Source organism: Ceratotherium simum, chromosome 11 (assembly GCF_057802395.1).
Source record: "Ceratotherium simum simum isolate JZ-2026a chromosome 11, ASM5780239v1, whole genome shotgun sequence".
Classification (NCBI taxonomy): domain Eukaryota; kingdom Metazoa; phylum Chordata; class Mammalia; order Perissodactyla; family Rhinocerotidae; genus Ceratotherium; species Ceratotherium simum.
In genome coordinates, this window is record NC_141910.1 from 67764217 (window position 1) to 67781998 (window position 17782).

Sequence of the window (17782 nt, forward strand, 5' to 3'; positions counted from 1 at the left end):
CATATATGTGAACTTCACGTTTTCATTACTAGCCCTTTCATAAACGTTGTATTCCGCACCGAAATTAATTCAGAGGACTCCCAGTTCCACAGCCGGCCCCAGATTCACACAGACGTGACCACACGTGTTCATCTTGAGAGTAAGTTTCTCACGATTTGCAAGCCTTCGGTAAGCTGATCAGCCTGTCCCGGTTCACCCCGACTTTTCTGCTTTTAGCACTGAAACTCCCAAATGGCTGCCCAGCCTGCCTCTGAGCTCAGCCCAGGAACCATTCACGTCTTCAACCCTCGCGACAGATTTGAAACAAACAACGCTATCACAGGGGCTGTGAAAGCAAAGGAATGGAGCTTGAATTATTTCAGTCCTGTCGTTCCATACGAAGTTTTGGTGGTGAAAATTTAAACAATGAAAGTGCTAAATGCAAGATGTAATATCTTTGATAAATACAAATTTTAGCTCATATATGAAATGTTTAATTTAATTTGAATAATATCTTTAAAATGGAAGTCTTTTCTTTTAAAACTATTTTTTGGTTAAACCTAAAAAATAAATCAAGAAAATAATGATTACTGCTGGTTTTCACATGAGTTATTACAGAAAACAATCTTGTTGTATTGAGGAGGAGGTGTTCAAAAGTTTGGTGTTTCTGGTGTCAAATAGAGTAGATACAACATGGGTGTTGTGCATAAATTATCTCATTTAATCCCCATGGCAACCCTATGAGGTGGCTTCTGTTATTTTCCCCATTCAGAGATCAAGAAACTGAGATTCAGGGAAGTAAACTAACTTGCCAGGGAGAGTTGGGATTCAAATCCATGCTCTCTGTCCCCAGAGCCCACTTTCCTGACCACTGTGCTATGCCATACTTAACCCCAAACCCGGGTTCTTCCAGAGAGGGCTGCTCGCTGGGGTGTAAGGGCCCAGGCTAAGAATTTTTTGTAAGAATATTGTAGCTGCTTCTTTCAGTTTTACACGGCTGCATAACAAATTACCCCAAACTTTAGTGGGGTGAAACCACCATGTATTACATGCACAGATTCTGTGGGTCAGGACCTGTGGGGCCAGGTTTGTCTCCACTCCGTGACCTCTGGGGCCTCCGCTGGGAAGATCTGGTGGCCCAGGGACTCCATGGCTTGGGGCTGGATTTTATCTGTTGGTGGGTGTCCTTCCTGCCTGAGCTGGTGCTAGGCCGGGAGCGGACACTGTACACGAGCTCTCCACGTGGCCCGAGGTTTCGCTCAGCACAGTGGCCTCAGGGCAGCCTCCCATATTACAAGACTCCAAAGATAAGCGTCCCAGCCAGCAAGGCAGAAGCTGCACCGCCTTTGCCACATTCTGTAGGTCTGAATGCGTCACAAGCCCATCCCGACTCCACTTCACCTCTTGATTGGGTGGCCGACATATCGTGGCAGCCGTCTTTGTAAAATCTGATTTGTTTTGCTTCTCTTTTCTCTTGCCCAGCGGGTCCTGACTCTTCCAGCCCCAGCTTCCAGCTGGGCTCTTCCTCGGACTTCAGGCCTCCTCCACACCAAGGCCTATCACAGGTCTGTCAGGCGGCCCTGACCAGAGAGCATTGTCAGGAGCGGCCCTGGGAGAGGCAGCAGATAAGAGGGGATCTTTGGTGTATGGGATGTCTGCCGAGTTGAAGGTGTGTGCGAATAGCCATGCCGTAGCTGCCGCCTGGGACTGTCGATGAAAACATTTATTCAGACCCTGAAACTTCAGGCCTTCACATTTTTTTAAGTAAGCCCCTATCTAACTGATTCACTGAATAATTTTTGAACAGTTTTGTCTCATCCCAGTATCCACACTTTGCCCTTCCTCCGTGAAGGGCCTGCCTGCCGTGCTCCTCCCTCTCCCCATCCCGTGCTCTGGTGCAAAGAAGGCAGGCACAGTGGGGAAGACCGGCTGCCCCAAGAGGCTGTGTACTGAGGGCAGGAAGATGGGTGGGAAGCACGTGCTGTGGGGCCACGTGCCCGGTGGGCAGAGGTCATCACGAGAACACAGAGAGGACAGTTTGCTAAGGAAGGAGAGAAAGACCTTCCAGGGATGAGAGTGAGTGGCTCCCAGGAGTTTCGCAGGCTGGAGACAGAGGAAAGGGTTTTTAATGATGCACTGGACCCCTCCTTCAATGTTTGAGAAGAAGCAAGGGAAGGTGGGATTCTGTTCAGACTGTCTTTAAATACAACTCTACTCAAGGGCTGAGCCCTGGGGAGCCCAGCCTTATAAGCATTACGTTAAGTTGTATCGAGCTTCCACAATGAGCCCTAGCACCCACACAATCTCTACCCTTCACAACAACCTTGGCAGTCCTGGAGAAATCGGAGGTTTCCAGGTCGCTTACACCACGCCATTCTCCTCTTCTCTCCTCTGGCAGTGCAACGCTGATTTTGTTCAGACACTGTTTTAGTCAACTCGGGCTTCCGTAACAAAGTACCACAGACTAGGCGGCTTAAACAACAGAAATATTCTCTCACTGTTCTGGAGGCTGGAAGCCTGAGATCGAGGGTCATCAGGGTTGGCTCCCTCTGAGTCTGTGAGGAGAATCTCTTCCTGCCTCTCCCCTGGCTGCCGGTGGTTTTCTGGCAATCTTGGGTGGTCCTTGGAAGGTGGAAGCATCATCTTAACCTCTGTTTTCATCCTCACATGGCCTTCCCCCGTCGCTCCACATCATCTTCCCTCTGCGTGTGTCTGTCTCTGTGCCCAAATTTCCCCTTTTCATAAGGACATCAGTCGTGTTGGATAATGACTTCGTTTAACTTTATTCCCTCTGTAAAGACCCTCTCTCCAAATAAGATCACATTCTGAGGTACTGGAGGCCAGGAGTTCAACATATGAGTTTGGGAGGGACACAATTCAACCCACAACAGATAGCATCTTCCAAGTAGCCATGCTTTTCATGGGAGGACTGAGTTCATTGCTGGCGCTGAGGGGCAAATCATGATCAGTTTAGGTCAACCGTGGAGGTCCCACTCTCCTTTCTAGGGATGGAGAACGCAGGGGGACGTGATACATTCTGCCCAATGAGACAGGAAAGGAAGTCTGCTGGGAAAAGTTCTTTCTTGGATAAAAAGAGACCTAGAAGAAGAAATGCCCTTTCCCTCTTTCCACGGGCCTTCATTTTGCCTGTAGCTGATGCCTAGAAATGGGGCCATCTTGGAATCGTGAGAGGAGCTGGGCCCACCCCCAGCTGGGCGTGGAAGTGAGAAAGATGAAAAGACCTGGGTCTTTGGTGTTGTTCTTGAGGTTCTTAATGAATGAAGTTGGAGCCTCCCTTCCTTGAGACTTCTCATTATGTGGGATGATTAACTTTCCCTATTGCTTAAGCCAATATGGAATGTAACATTGTGCTTACTAGAACTCTCCTTAGGAAGTATCCGACAAACCAGCAGGAAGAAGATTTTGACAAGTCTTTGGAAAGGGAGCTGTGTCTGTCATGGCCCTGCTTGATCTCACACCCATTCCCCACCCCACCAGGGCCCTGCTCTGTTTCTCGGGGGAGGGTGGAGATGGGGGCTGAACCCGAAAATCACACTTGCCAGCTCTCTTGCCAACAGGTTCAGACTGGGAGGCCCTGGTAGGAGATTGGAGGACGGGAGAAGCTGGATCCTGTTCCTCCTGTCTCTCTGCTTTGAGCAGTGTCTTTAGCATTGACGGCTTCCCCTCAGTGGTTCCAGCCCCTCCGGTCAGCACCCCTCTCTGTGGTTCCAGTTCCCACTGGATAGCCTCCAGGTGCTTTGCTGGTGGCTCTTGCTCTGTATTAGGCCCAGCCCTATGCGTGGTAGCAGCTTCTTGCAGCTGTTAGATATTCTGTTATCTCTGTAACTAGTTTGCATGTCAAATTCCCTCTACTGAACTGCCTGCTCTGAGTGACACATGGCATGACACGCCAAAGGGGAACATTTGGTATCTCTGTATCGTGGCTACCCTGCCTTCTAAGGTCCTGTTGTCAGCAAGGATTTGGCTGGGCTAATGGGAAATGCAGGTTGAGGCAGAGCTGAATTGTCTGCACAACAAAGGCGTAGCCCCTGGGGGTGGGGCACTGCCCCCAGAGTGACCACTCTCACAGTGGAGCTGGACACAAGGATGGTTACCTCTCTAAGCACTCACCAGTCTTGTTCTTGCCCTGGGTGCCCTGGGCCCCTCCCCAACTCACTGCAGCCCTAGACAAGCCTTTCCAAGCCCAGGCTTCTCCATGAGCTGTTTCTAATACCCAGAGTGGAGCTCATGCCTTTGCAATTGGGCCCCCGTGGTGGTACCCTGTGTGACCACTGTCCTGGTGACCAGAACACATCAGAGCACAAGCCTGGGGGTTGACCTCTCCTCAGGACTGTAAGCTCCTTAAGGGCAGAGACCTCCTTGGCTCACCTCCTTCTCCTTGGTAGCTGGAGGGGCTCGGGCCTAGAATAAGGGCTCACAGGCTGTTTGAAGGGAGACAACGAGCACCCCCTTCAGATGCTCCCGCAGCCTCTCCTTGGGAGCTCAGACACAAGTCTGCCTTGTGCTAGGGCCCGTGTGGCTCGGTCCAGCGTGATGCTGCAGGCCCTTGGTTCTGACTTGGCGGGAACATGGGGCTCTCACGGGCCCCAGCAGAGCACACACCTTCCAGACAGCCTCGGTTGTGCAAGGGCCTCCACTGCTGATCCCTGCCACCAGAGGAGGAACGCTTGCAGGTCTGGGGCTTCCCAGAGGTGGGGCCCCACTGGGTGGGGCTCCAGCAAAAACGTGGCAGTGGAAAACCTAGCAGAGGTGCTGCGACATGTTGGGTCAGAGGCAGTCGCCAGGAGCTTAGGAGAAAATAAAACAAAAGAGGCAGTTTTCTCTAAGCGTTGGGTAGAAGCACTGGTAGGCTTCTTTTGGCCCTCATCAGTTCCCTGTTGGTGCCCAAGAACCCAGCCCACAGCCGCAGCCAGAGAGGGTCCTCCCTCACCCAGCACATCACTCGAACGTAGGCAGCACTCAGTATAAACATGTATTGAATGAATAAATGAATAAATTACCAAAGGAAGAACATTCAGAATTTTTTGTCCCTCTAATTTTAGACAGCATATGGGGAGAGATTCCCATGAGCGAATGAGTCGTGTAGCAGCCACAAATCACAGATTTTCTAGGACAGCCTTGGCTTCAATTTAACGATATTGAGTGACTTTTACGTGCCAGGTACTGGGATAGAAATCGGATGTCTGAAGACAGATAAATTGTGGTCCTGACTTCAAAGGGAGCAGGAGGCGAGGGGAGGGACGAGACCCAAGGTGCCCATACTGTGTGATCCATGCTGTGAGAGCAGGTGGCAGGGTTTGCAGAACAAAGTGGCTTAGGAGCGCCGGAGTGGCAGGAGATGAGGCTGGGCAGGTGATCAAGGCAGACCTCAGAGGGTCCTGGGTGCCAGGCTAAGGCGTTTGGACTTTATCTTGTGGACCAAGGGCCACCAGTAAAGGGTTTTAAATGAATGAGTGAAGTGGTGAGATCTGAAACCATCTGGCCTTCTGTCAGCCCACGTGTTAGGAAGGCGGCATGTCTGAACGCTGGCTCAGCACCTGCTTACTGGGACTCTCTCTTCGGTCCACCAGAAAGGCAGTCTGTGGGAAGCCAAGCATTGCTAAAGTCAAATGAATTCCTGCTTCTCAACCTCTGGACAGAGGCTACCTCTTCTCTGCAATGTACTGTGTGACCACCAACCTGCTGCAGGGTCCACTGGGCTCTAGGAGGCCATGGCCCAGTTCCTGCCAGATGGCCCCTGTCCCAGCAACTTCCGAGGGAGCCACACCAGGGCTGGGGCAGGGTGGGGCGGTGATGCAACAAGACTTTATAAAACAAACATCCTGGGACTTCCACTTACACATGAGTGTCTTTGGCTTCCAACATACTTTTGGAGGAGTTCCACTTCTCCGATGACACCTGTGTTGCTCAGAGCAAGGATGGCCTCCCCGGAAGCTCTCTGTGCCTGGGGCACATCATTTGGATATTCGTGAAGATGGCACACTTTCCGCATTGGGGGGTGGATTAGATTTTTGGAAACACCTAAAACAATTCAAGGGCAAGGCTAGAGTGTTGGTGAGTGACTGAGCCTCGGAAGAACTATTTTTGGTCAAACATCCACATTTAACTAGAGTGTCCTATGACTGGTTCCCATTACCCCGGTGTCCAGAGCGAAGTCCTCCTTGCAGGACAGATCCTCACCTCCCAGAGTCCTCATATGGCTGGATGTATGTCGTGAGCCTCATTCCATAGTCAAGTCCTACCACGCTTCTGGGAAGAAATTCGGTGCAGAATATGACCACGGACATGTGGACAGAACACAAACCCATTTTCCAGAAAGTTCTCAATGTTGAATATTCCAATATTGAGTTCATGGACACATAAATGCTTGCTGACTACTGCCTTTTATGTTATTTAATTCTTTCCAGTAAAGGTGACTCCTTAAATTTGTAATCACCGTATACCTTTATAAGCCCTTTCGTGTAAATAATTAAGAAAAAACACCTCTTTCATCAGATGTGTTCTCATTTTCGTCTCAGAAAACGTGGTCAGCAGATGTATACGGAGCTCTCTTTGTAAAAGAAGTCAGAGATTCCTAGAACATCAGAGTGCATGAGCCTGAGTTTTCATCCAGTCCAATCTAGCCAGGGAGTATTTTACAGAAAAAGCCTGAGAGCCAGAGAGGGGATGTGATGCCCAGGACTTCACAGTGAGCTAGGTACTGAAGGAAGCTAAAAAAATTGGAGTTGGTCCTGGGACTCAGGAGTGATGACTAAGGACACGGGTCTTGTTGGCATGTCCAACGCAGTTCTTGATGTTTTTGTTCACTTCCTTTCTGCTTCTGCACCAAAGACAAAAACCTCATCTCCACATAAGGGTAACTTCTTGGTGTTGGATATCACATAGTTTACAAGCATCTGTTGCTTTTCTCTAAGGAAAAAAATAGGAAGGGAGAAGACAAAGTATATAGAAAATATGCAGAAAGACATCAAGGCCAAGCATTTGAATAAGGCCAGGTTTAGTCACCGCCGGTTTATCTTCTGGAATCCAGGTGAGTAGCCGGCTTAATGACTCAGGCCCTGCTGACTCCCAGACCCAAGGCCAAGGGCCTCTCCAAGAGTGTGCCTGCAGCTGGCACATCGAGACCTCCAGGAAGCAGCACCGCCCCCTGCCCTTGCTTCTGTTGCCCCATCTGGGTCAGACGGCTCACCTGGGCAAGGCCTGGCCTCCCCAGAAGAAAGTGAAATGTGTGCACAGGAGTTCGCGTGCTTGGGGTGGGCTAGCAGGAGAGGCAGTGTGTGTGGGTGACCGGGGTGTAAGTGGCACATGTGCAGCAGAGGGACACACCATCTGGCTTCCTGAATCAAGAACTTGCCCCTACGTTCAGCTAATACTTCTAAATCTAAAACACAATCACAGAACTGAGGTATAGATCTGGCCCACACCCTTCCTTTGATTGTGGGAGAAACAGAGGCTCACAGAGAGTCAGGGAGGCGGCTGAGGTCACATAGCGGCAAGCTGCTGGCAGGATGGGGGCTGGCTGTCCTTCCCTGCATGCCCGGCTGCTACCAGAATCCCACATGCTAAGACATCCAGTCCCCTCTGCCAGAAGGAGGCTGCAGAGCGGGGACACTGTTCACCTCACAACGACTAGTTGATTGATGTGCCACCGAAAGTCGGGCAGTGCAGACAGTGCTCCTCTCTTGGCCTTGCCACTGGACACGGGAGACTTCCGGAGAGTGAGGAAAAAGGAAAACTGTGTGTGTCATTGGAACAAACTGTTCCTTCACAGAGGGGGACAAATACCTCCGTGCTCACCATGGAATCAAAGCTGTCTCATTTGGCGCCTGGGGCTATAATACTCCTGATGGGATTGTTAATCTCATCCTTCCATAGGGATTGAGTTTGTCAGGACGGAGATAACTCCCCTCTCTAGCACCCAAGGGCGGCTCAAGGACGACGTATACAATGTGGATCAGGGTGCTCAAGAGGAAAGGGAGCTCTGCCCACCATGTCCCTCCACATAGGAAGACGCACTGCTGTTCTCCCTGTTCGACTCTGCCGCAGCCAGGCGCGCTCCAGGGAGAGTCAGATCATTCACTCATTCAGCATTCATTAGACAAGTATTCACTGACTATGCCCCAGGCCTGGGGGCCAGTACAAGGTTTTTCAAAACCTCACAGGGTGTTGTACTCCTCGGGTCATCTAGTCCAGTCTCCTCTGAGGCCCAGAGAAGGGAGGTAATTTACCCAATATCACGCAGCAAGTTGGGGCCAGGGCCAGGCTACAGTGCTGAGCTCCTCCAGCGTCCCCTGCACCCACTGCGTGGCCAGGGCTAATGTCACACGTTCTGTAACTCCTACCGGCAGCCCTCAGGTCGGTCACAACCCACATGATAGGGTGGGACGTAATTGTTGGATTTTGTCTTCAAGGGAACGAATGGTAAGAATAAAAGAAAAAACTCTGCCCTCAATGCCTTCAGCCCCTCCCTGGGGCTGGCAGCTGGGGGTGGCCCGCACCCCCAGAGAGGCACAGTCCTCCACCAGAGGCCTTGGCTGCGCTCTCTTAGGGACAACCAAATTCCTAGGCGACTTTTACCATATGTATTCAATTGCGTAGACACTGCTGGTGTGTAGGACTTACATAACTTTGAAAGCGTGCCAACTGCGGTTGCCCTTAAAGATGCTAGTCATTGATGAGCGCCATCCCATATGGTAAAGGGCAGTGGAGACCCCTTACCTCCCACCCCTTCCCCTAACGCCCTTAGACGAGTCTCTGGCTTGAAAAGCGGGACGTTTTTCAACATGGATCTCCGCGGGTCCACTGCTGTCTGCCACCTAGCTGGAAATGTCAGACACGGTTTACCGGCGCCGCTAACTTGCCAGGTGCCCTTCCGCACGCCCCTTCCCCAGAGTCAATGTCTCTGCCCACTTCTTGGTGGAGCGGCGCCAGAATCACTTCCAGGTTCCTTCCACAGGGATGCAGGCGCCGGGCAGAAGGGGCCAGAGTCGGCCCGGCCGGCTCCACGTGGCCCGCTCGCGCCGGCGATTTCCTTTTTCTGCCCGAGGGCACGAGGCACTTAATGCCAAGTGCAAGAACAGTTGTGCGTGTCGCGGAAGCTGAAATTCGGCCGCGGTCAGCGGCGGGTTTTGCAATTCTGCGGCGGCAGCTCTTGGCCCAAGTCTGAGGGCGAGTGCCGGCGCCAGATGCATCGCCCGCGGGGCCCAGAGTCTGCGGCGTGGTGCGCGTGCGCTGGCCTGCCGCGGGCAGGGAGCGGCGCGAGACGGCCCGGGGCTGCGGCGTGGTGCGCGTGCGCGGACCTGCCGCAGGGCCGGGAGGGGCACGGCGCTCGGAGGCGCTGACGTCGAGGCGCCCTCGCCCCCCGCCCCTGCGTCCGGCCCCGGGTTGGCCGCCGCGCCCCGCCCCCCCTCGGAGGACGCCCGGACGGAACCGATCGCGGCTGGTTTGAGCTGGTGCGTCTCCATGACGACACGCGCGGCGCTATAAGTAGCGGCGCGGCGGCGCGGCGGCGCGGCGGCTTTGTCAGTCAGCTCAGACTCCGCCGCCGCCGCCCGTCTGCCAGCGCTCCGGCGCCACCTCGGGCCGGCGGTCCTCCGCGGGAGGGAGCGAGCGGCGGGCGGGTAGGCGGCCGACGGGGGCGGCGGGGCGGCCGGCGGTGCTGCGCGCTCGCGGCGTCTCCATGGGGCCGGCCCGCGGCGCCCGCGCGCTCTAGGTAAGAGGGGCATCCGGGCGGTTGGGGGGCTGCAGGGGAACGGCCACGTGTCCCCTCGCGTCGGGACGGGACCGGGCCGGATACAGACCCGGAGCCGCGAGGGACACGTGGTCGCAGAGCCGGCCGCCGGCCCTAACCTTGGAGAGCCGCTGCCTTCCGGCCCCGGTTCCCCCGAGAAGCGGGGCCCGGCCTGCCCCTGCCTGCGCCGGCTCGGGGCAGCCCGGCCGCAGGGGCCGCGTTTGCCCTCCTCCGAAGCACGCCGGGACGGCTTCGCAGCCGGAAGCTGTCGGGAAGGCCCGGTCGTCCCTGCAACCGCTATTCTTTTTTAGCCATGTGGCAAGCGCGGTAGCAGGTGCAGGAGAGGAATGAAGAAGCAGGCCCGTGCAGGTCCCGGGGTTCCCATCGCTCATCTCAGTTTTATAAGGATGAGACGTATCATTCTGCCTTGTTGCCGTAGAGTTTCTTTTTCTGTTTTGTTTTGTTTTGTCTTTTTTTTTTAGTTTTTAGTTTTGCTCTATGTACAGAGCAAATGACCCGATATAGAAACCCGCCGGAATTCTTAGAGCTAAGATAGCCTTGTAGTAGCGATGATAATAAATACTCGGCCAGCCGTGGCTTAAAATTGTCTATTTAAGGAATCTTTGAATGACTTAGTGGTTTTAGAAAAGCCTAGAATATTAAGATCCCAGTTCAGGCGAACGGACTTACAAGTAGGAGCCAGCCCCAAGGGTTTCAAAAAAGGCTAATTGTGGTGTTTGAGAATCCTAAATGATTGATGAAAGTGTGGGGAGCAGAACGTTTTAGAAGTGTCTAGGGAGGACAAAGAATGTGTTGACTTTATTCACACCTAAAATTGGGCATAATTTAGTTGTGAAATTTTTTCAGTTTCTATTTAAATTAATCCCGATCTCTTCTAACATTACCCAGTTGGCAGTAAAGAATTTCATACCAGAAAAGTGCTGTTTTGTGCTGATCGATTGATTCGATTCATCATTTTAAGTTATACAGCTATAGAGAACACCAAAAGGGGGTGTTGGGTGAAATTTCTCTATATTGCAGGTTGTTAAAGCTTTTAAAAGATATGGGAAAGCAAAATATTTGATAGTGGTATATTTGAAAGAAATAAAAACTTACCACGTTTAAGCCTGTACACTGTCTTAAAGATGTTTAACAAAACCCTAAACCACCTAATCTGTCACCGCCTGAGCCTGTTCAAATGTTATTTAAATAGTCAGGATGGGTTTGCTGGCATTAGTCTCTTGCCTTCCGCTAGGGGTGATTTAGACAACGTAGGAGGTTGACAGTGCCAGAAAGTCACATTAAATCAAGTCTTAAAACAAGTTTCAACGTGCATGGGTTTGGATTTATGGCAGGCCCGTCCCCCTGGGCCTCTCATAGTGCCCCATGCCAGAGCAAACTGGCCCTGAACCATTGCCTGGCCTCTGTGCCAGTAGGCTGCAGGCACTGAAGCGGGTTGCACAGTGGAAAAGAAGAAAGCCCTACCTGGCAGGAATTAAATAGGTTAAAGTCAGTAATTTTAAGCTATTCACCGTGTCACGTTTCATGAAGGCTAAGTAAGGACAGTGGCTCTGATTGCTTCAAGCTTTATTTTTGCCTATTCTTAGTTCATTTATGCTTGCTTATTTTGTTATTCATTAAGTTAGCCAAAAATTATTCCCGTATGATTATCATTCTTAGCTAAGCGAATGTTAGAGTGCCTGTAAGGACAGTTGGGGTTCCCAGAATTGCTAATTTAGTAGGCAACACTGGTTCAAGAATGCTGATTTCTGATCAGATTCCGCAACTGGCAATACATTATGTTGATCTGAAGATGGCAATTTTTAAAAATACATGCTCAGCATGAAAATTAGCTCATAAAATTCTCAGGAAACTTAAGAGCAATCAGTAAGTTGAGAGCACTAGGCATTTCCATGATGCCTATTAGACACTAAAAATTATTTTGTGTAAGACTTAGTGAAAGTAGGAAATAGCAGGATGTTTATATGGCAACACTCAGTAGTTCCTGTAATGCTATTTTAAGCTTCTGAAGAGCTGAAACAGCTCTGAAATAAAAGTAAGCTGACCCTCATAAGGCTTTTTTCCGTATCAGTGAACTAAATGCAGAAAAGCTTCTGAAACCTGCATTCTGTGTTTTTTAGTGTGAATATTTGAAATGCTTATTTTGAGATTCACAGCACGGTATATGGAATTGTAGTGTGCTGCTTTGAAAAAATCTGAAGTGTTGACTCTGTGGTGTCCTCAGATACTGTAGAGGTTTATGGAGTCCTGTGACTTACACTAGGAATACTGGGATTCCCAGACCCGGTGAGGGAGCTGTCTGGAGGGTGCTTGAGTCGCTCTGTGTGCTCTGTGTGCTCGAGAGAGCAGTGCCTGATCTTTCAATTTGATGTGTTCCTAAGAAGGTGGACAGCAAATTCTGTTTGTTTATCAGAACATTTCCCCTGCTGCGCCGAGGGCATCTTCAGTAGGACTTGGGAATTTCTGGAGAATCACCTTTGTGAAAAGCTGGCAATACTTCCTTTAAATTCCATCCCTTAGTTTTCCATGTAAGTATTCATGGTTGTTGCAGGCTAGTCTTGTTAAGATTTACTAAGTATTGCTGAGGCTTCTGAGTAAATTTCTCCACCCTGTTTGCGGTTTGTTGTGTTTCAGAGGAACATCAAGAAACCATGAACAACTTTAGTAATGAAGAGTCTGACTACCATTTTCTCGATGAAGGCTTTACTGCCAAGGACATTCTGGACCAAAAAATTAATGAAGTTTCTTCTTCTGTAAGTATATTAAGTCCACGCTGGCAGTGCAGCGTTGAGAATGCTGGGCAGATGAGTGGGAAACTTCAGTGGGGTCTTAAGGAAATGTAATGAAACTTAGATGTCTTGTTAGGGAATTGAGAATGTAATTGGCTGTGAATTGTCCAGTGATAATAGTGATGTTCATATCAGTGACTGGACTAAAAAGAGTAGGATTCACTGAGAACGACGGGAAGGAAAAGGGAGGCTGCATGTTAGACTTATTGCTAATGAGCTCCCTATAACCACTCTCGCTGTAGGATGATAAGGATGCCTTCTATGTTGCGGACCTGGGAGACATTCTAAAGAAACATCTGAGGTGGTTAAAAGCTCTTCCTCGGGTCACCCCTTTCTATGCAGTCAAATGCAATGATAGCAGAACCGTCGTGAAGACCCTAGCTGCCATTGGGACAGGATTTGACTGTGCCAGCAAGGTAAGCAACATAGCAGGACTTCAAAATGATAATATAAAGTGGCCCTGGTCTTCCCAACTGGACAGATCAAAGTTGTGTTTCCGGGGCAATAGATGCTAATGAAAGAGTTGGGGACCATGGCAACTTCCCGTGTTTTTTCTGTTTCTTCCATCCGTTAGCTGCATCTGTATAGTGTAACACCTCTTCTTTTTCAGACTGAAATACAACTGGTGCAGAGTCTCGGGGTGCCTCCAGAGAGGATTATCTATGCAAATCCTTGTAAACAAGTGTCCCAGATTAAGTACGCTGCCAATAATGGCGTCCAAATGATGACTTTTGATAGTGAAGTCGAGTTGATGAAGGTGGCCAGGGCACATCCAAAGGCAAAGTGAGTGACTCCTCCACTGAGGGCACGTCGGGTGTGGGGTCTGTGTAGTGTCACACGGACTCAAACGTCCAGGTGTGGGACTTCTGTGCTTTAGTAAATTATCTTTGTGCTGGGTCAAAGTAGAAAATAGCTTAAACCCTCGTGATTAATAAAACCTTATTAGACGCAAACCACAGAGTATCAGCCAAGGATTCTGTTTTTATTTTAACCCTGCCCATGAGTGATTTTCTGTCGTGGGAAATTTGGCGCACTTTTGTTGCTTCTAGGTTGGTTTTGCGGATTGCCACTGATGATTCCAAAGCAGTCTGTCGCCTCAGTGTTAAATTTGGAGCCACACTCAAAACCAGCAGGCTTCTTTTGGAACGGGCGAAAGAGCTAAATATTGATGTCGTTGGTGTCAGGTGAGATCTTGGTGGTGGCATAGTTATAGGCTAAGATTCATATTAGGCAATGCAAGTTTTACAGGTTTTCTCCTGCTGTAAATAGTTATTTTCAGAAATAGAAGTGGGGAGGGCGAAAGGGGTCAAGGGGCACATGTGTACTGAAATGGATGGCAATTAGACTTGTGGTGAACACAATGTAGTCTACACAGAAATCAAAATATGATGTACACCTGAAATTTATGTAATGTTATAAACCAAAGTTACCTCAGTAACTGATAAATAAATAAGAAAAAGAAATAGCGTGTTCTCCTTTCTTGTTGCCCTAGCTTCCATGTGGGAAGTGGCTGTAGTGACCCAGAGACCTTCGTGCAGGCCATCTCTGATGCCCGCTGTGTCTTTGACATGGGGGTGAGTATATGTAAACCTCAAGTGCACGATGGGGACGGGGCTGACAGTAGCGAGTCTCAGTTCTAGAAATAACCTTTTGTAGAAGTCATCCCAAATTACAGAGGCTTAAACCCATTTGCTGCGTACATTTTTTAGTATGAATCTGCCTGTTCGATTAACTTGATTTTCTTGACTCTAGGCTGAGATTGGTTTCAACATGTATTTGCTTGATATTGGTGGTGGCTTTCCTGGATCTGAGGATGTAAAGCTTAAATTTGAAGAGGTAATTTATAACAAAACTACACTATACTATAGCTAATTTAGTAAGTTCCTTTTTGGAATATTTCAAAATTTAAGTGTTTTAGTTAATACTAAAAGGGACAGTATAAATATGAAAATTAATATCTTGGTGTGATGTTTTGAGTGTCTTCTGTGCTATTTAAAATTGTATCTCTAATATCCTTTGGTTTTCTAAACTAAACAATGAGTCAGTTTTCCCCGAAGTTTTGGGAAACAATTGATTACGTCAAGAAATGTGGAAGTAGCATGCTGGCTGTAGTATGTAAGAACCTGAAACGTGCTTTGCTGGAATTTGTACTTCCTCTCCGTAAAACATTTTAAGGGTTTAGTCACTTAAAAAGTTAAGAAGCCATTATATGGTGCTCGAGTTTATGAAATAGATCCACTTGAGGTAAGCAGAACAGAAAGAGTTTTGTCCTGTTGGCATATTTGCTATATAAAAATATTTAGGCACCCTGATACCTCAGTCAGTGGTAAGGAATTTGTTTTGTACTATTGTTTGATGAAATCATACCCATAACTTCTTTAAAAGGATAGAAAAGGTGTCCAGAGGGGAATCAAAATGAAACCAGAGAGATGTGCAGTCTGGTGTTTGGGAAGACGTTTGTTTTTTTGCTGTTGCTTAATGGTAACCGCTCTGCTGATGGCTGTTCTCAGAGGCCTGTATCGTGTCACGTCACAGAGCACTGTGCTCTTTCTCCTCCGTGTGAGTTCCCTTAATGACTGACTGCTCTTGTCTGTCTCACTCGTAGATCACCAGTGTAATCAACCCAGCTCTGGACAAGTATTTTCCGTCAGACTCGGGAGTGAGAATCATAGCTGAGCCAGGCAGATATTACGTTGCATCAGCTTTCACACTCGCAGTTAATATCATTGCGAAAAAACTCGTATTGAAGGAACAGACAGGATCTGATGGTATGTGTAAAGGACGAATCATTGCTTGTATAACTGAAAGTTGGTACGGAAAGTGGTAATTGAGATTAATCTGCCTTTTTAGATGAAGATGAGTCGAGTGAACAAACCTTTATGTATTATGTGAATGATGGAGTATATGGATCGTTTAATTGCATCCTTTATGATCATGCGCATGTGAAGCCTCTTCTGCAGAAGGTATCTTTCCAGACATGCTGTATATAACAGTTAAGATGATTGGTGGTGATAAGTGATGGCAGGGTCATGATGACTATGGATGTTTCTCTTCCTCAAATGTAGAGACCCAAACCGGATGAGAAGTATTATTCCTCCAGCATATGGGGGCCGACGTGTGATGGCCTCGACCGCATTGTTGAGCGCTGTAACTTGCCCGAGATGCATGTGGGCGATTGGATGCTCTTTGAAAACATGGGTGCTTACACTGTTGCTGCTGCTTCTACTTTCAACGGGTTCCAGAGGCCAACTATCTACTATGTGATGTCAGGGCCAACATGGTTAGTGACAGCAGTGCCTGTTCCTGCTTCTGATAAGAACAGATACCTTCTTGGATTTATACTTGCTCTTGTCTAGTTGAATAAGAAATTATTTTGCTTAGGGTTAATACTAACAATGTTTCTTAGAATAGCTTATTTTCTTCCCATATTAAGAATATATGCTCTATAAACTTTGGAAAATCCAGGCAAATGGAAGGAACATCCCTTGAATAATACTGATCTGTATGTCTCTTCAGATTTTTCCTCAAGAAAAGACCATTTTAGAAAAGACCGATTAGGATATTCCTATGTAAGGAGAATATTTTAATTAACGTGTGATTTGTGGTTTCTTTATTACCAAAAAGATGGTTCTGAAGAAATGCTTGCTTTGGAAATACATTGAATTACTTCCTGATGACATAGTAACCAAGGAAGTAAATAGGCTTGTGAATAAGTTATTCTTGTGGGTGACTCAGGGTTTCTGAATCTGTCTCTTCTATCTCTCTCAGGCAACTGATGAAGCAAATCCAGAGCCACGACTTCCCACCTGAAGTAGAGGAGCAGGATGTCAGTACTCTGCCTGTGTCTTGTGCCTGGGAGAGTGGGATGAAACGGCACCCAGCATCCTGTGCTTCAGCCAGCATTAATGTGTAGATACCATTCTTGTAGCTGTTAACTGCGAGTTTAGCTTGAATTAGGGATTCGGGGGGACCATTTAACTTAATTACTCTAGTTTTGAAATGTCTTTGTAAGTAGGGTTGGCACAGATGCAGCAATACGGAAGACTAGGAGATGGGGTCACACTTATCTGTGTTCCTATGGAAACTATTTGAATATTTGTTTTATATGGATTTTTATTCACTTTTCAAACACGCTACTAAAGAGTGCCCCTCAGCTGCCAAGCAAGCGTTTGTAGCTTGTACACTGGCAGAATGGGCCAAAAGCTTAGTGTTGTGACCTGTTTTAAAAATAAAGTATCTTGAAATAATTGGGCATTGGGAAATTTTTAGTGTCCATTCCAAATGGCTCACCTTGAATGTTTTACACATAGGAATTGATCTTTCTTCCTACAGGCTGAGGAAATTGTCCCAGAGGACTTAGGAGTTGATGATTTTCAATATTTTGAAAATCCATGGAAATGCCTTCTTCCTCTTTGGCATTTTTAATTCAAGTATATGAGTCCCGTAAAGTTTGCTGTGGATTCTCACAAATAGTGGCTCTAGCCCACATGCAGGTAGAAGGCAAAGAATGGATGAGACAGCAGCCATACCCTCTGCTGCCAACAGGGGCCAACATTTGCTGTTAGTGGCTCAGCCCTACTGTGAATGTCTCAGAGATGGCTGTGAACTTGGAGTGCCTGGTTGACTGACCTGCTCTGTCATGGCCAGTGCCCAGAGAGGAAGGCACATGAGGCCCTCTGAGCCCTGCCTGCAGAGACCAGAGACCTTCCGTTCCCAGCTTGGCTTCATTCCCAGGACAAGTCGTGTAGTTACAGACAAGGATGTAGCACAGCATTTGGCAGTCAACCTATTTTAATAAATTCGACAACAAGTCTTATGTGTTGTAGATCTGTGCCTTCTCTGACCTTGACCACTGGTTTTTATGTTCTCTTAGTCAGCTTGTACCCCCACTCTAAAAAACGATGGCAGGGTCTCATACTAGACCCCCAAAGTGGGAATTTTGAATCCCTGCTGTTGCTGCCCAGTGAGGAGGAAGGAAGGCTGTGTAAAAGCCAGATGTCACTCTGGTAAGCCACTAGTCGCCACCAGTCACTGGCATTGAGTATCATGCCAGTTTCATTAGAGGGGCATGGGAAGACAACAAACGATACAGGTGGGAATGCCGTGGCTCCTTTCAGCTCAGTAAATTCAGCCCTTCAGCTGATGCTGTTGGTACCTTTGCTAAAGGAGTTGAGGGGGTGACTTCTTATGTTCCTAAGAAGAGCCACGTTGCTGTGATTGCTAAAGTCACCTCTTCCTTGGC

At 48.4% G+C, this 17782-nt stretch overlaps 1 protein-coding gene and 1 non-coding gene across 2 annotated transcripts; both read left to right on the forward strand.

Moving 5' to 3' along the window:
* Positions 1-9559: 9559 nt before the first annotated feature.
* Positions 9560-17356, forward strand: ODC1 (ornithine decarboxylase 1). Its single transcript, XM_087437162.1, has 12 exons — positions 9560-9712; positions 12165-12279; positions 12386-12504; positions 12783-12956; positions 13151-13323; positions 13590-13724; positions 14033-14114; positions 14293-14376; positions 15146-15308; positions 15391-15503; positions 15606-15820; positions 16309-17356. The coding sequence occupies exons 3-12, from the start codon at positions 12403-12405 to the stop codon at positions 16451-16453; spliced, it is 1386 nt and encodes a 461-aa protein (XP_087293288.1). The 5' UTR covers positions 9560-9712; positions 12165-12279; positions 12386-12402; the 3' UTR covers positions 16454-17356.
* LOC147916031 (small nucleolar RNA SNORA42/SNORA80 family) lies at positions 11063-11196 on the forward strand. Its single transcript, XR_015553718.1, has one exon. It is a non-coding gene; the product is annotated as a small nucleolar RNA SNORA42/SNORA80 family (small nucleolar RNA).
* Positions 17357-17782: the final 426 nt, after the last annotated feature.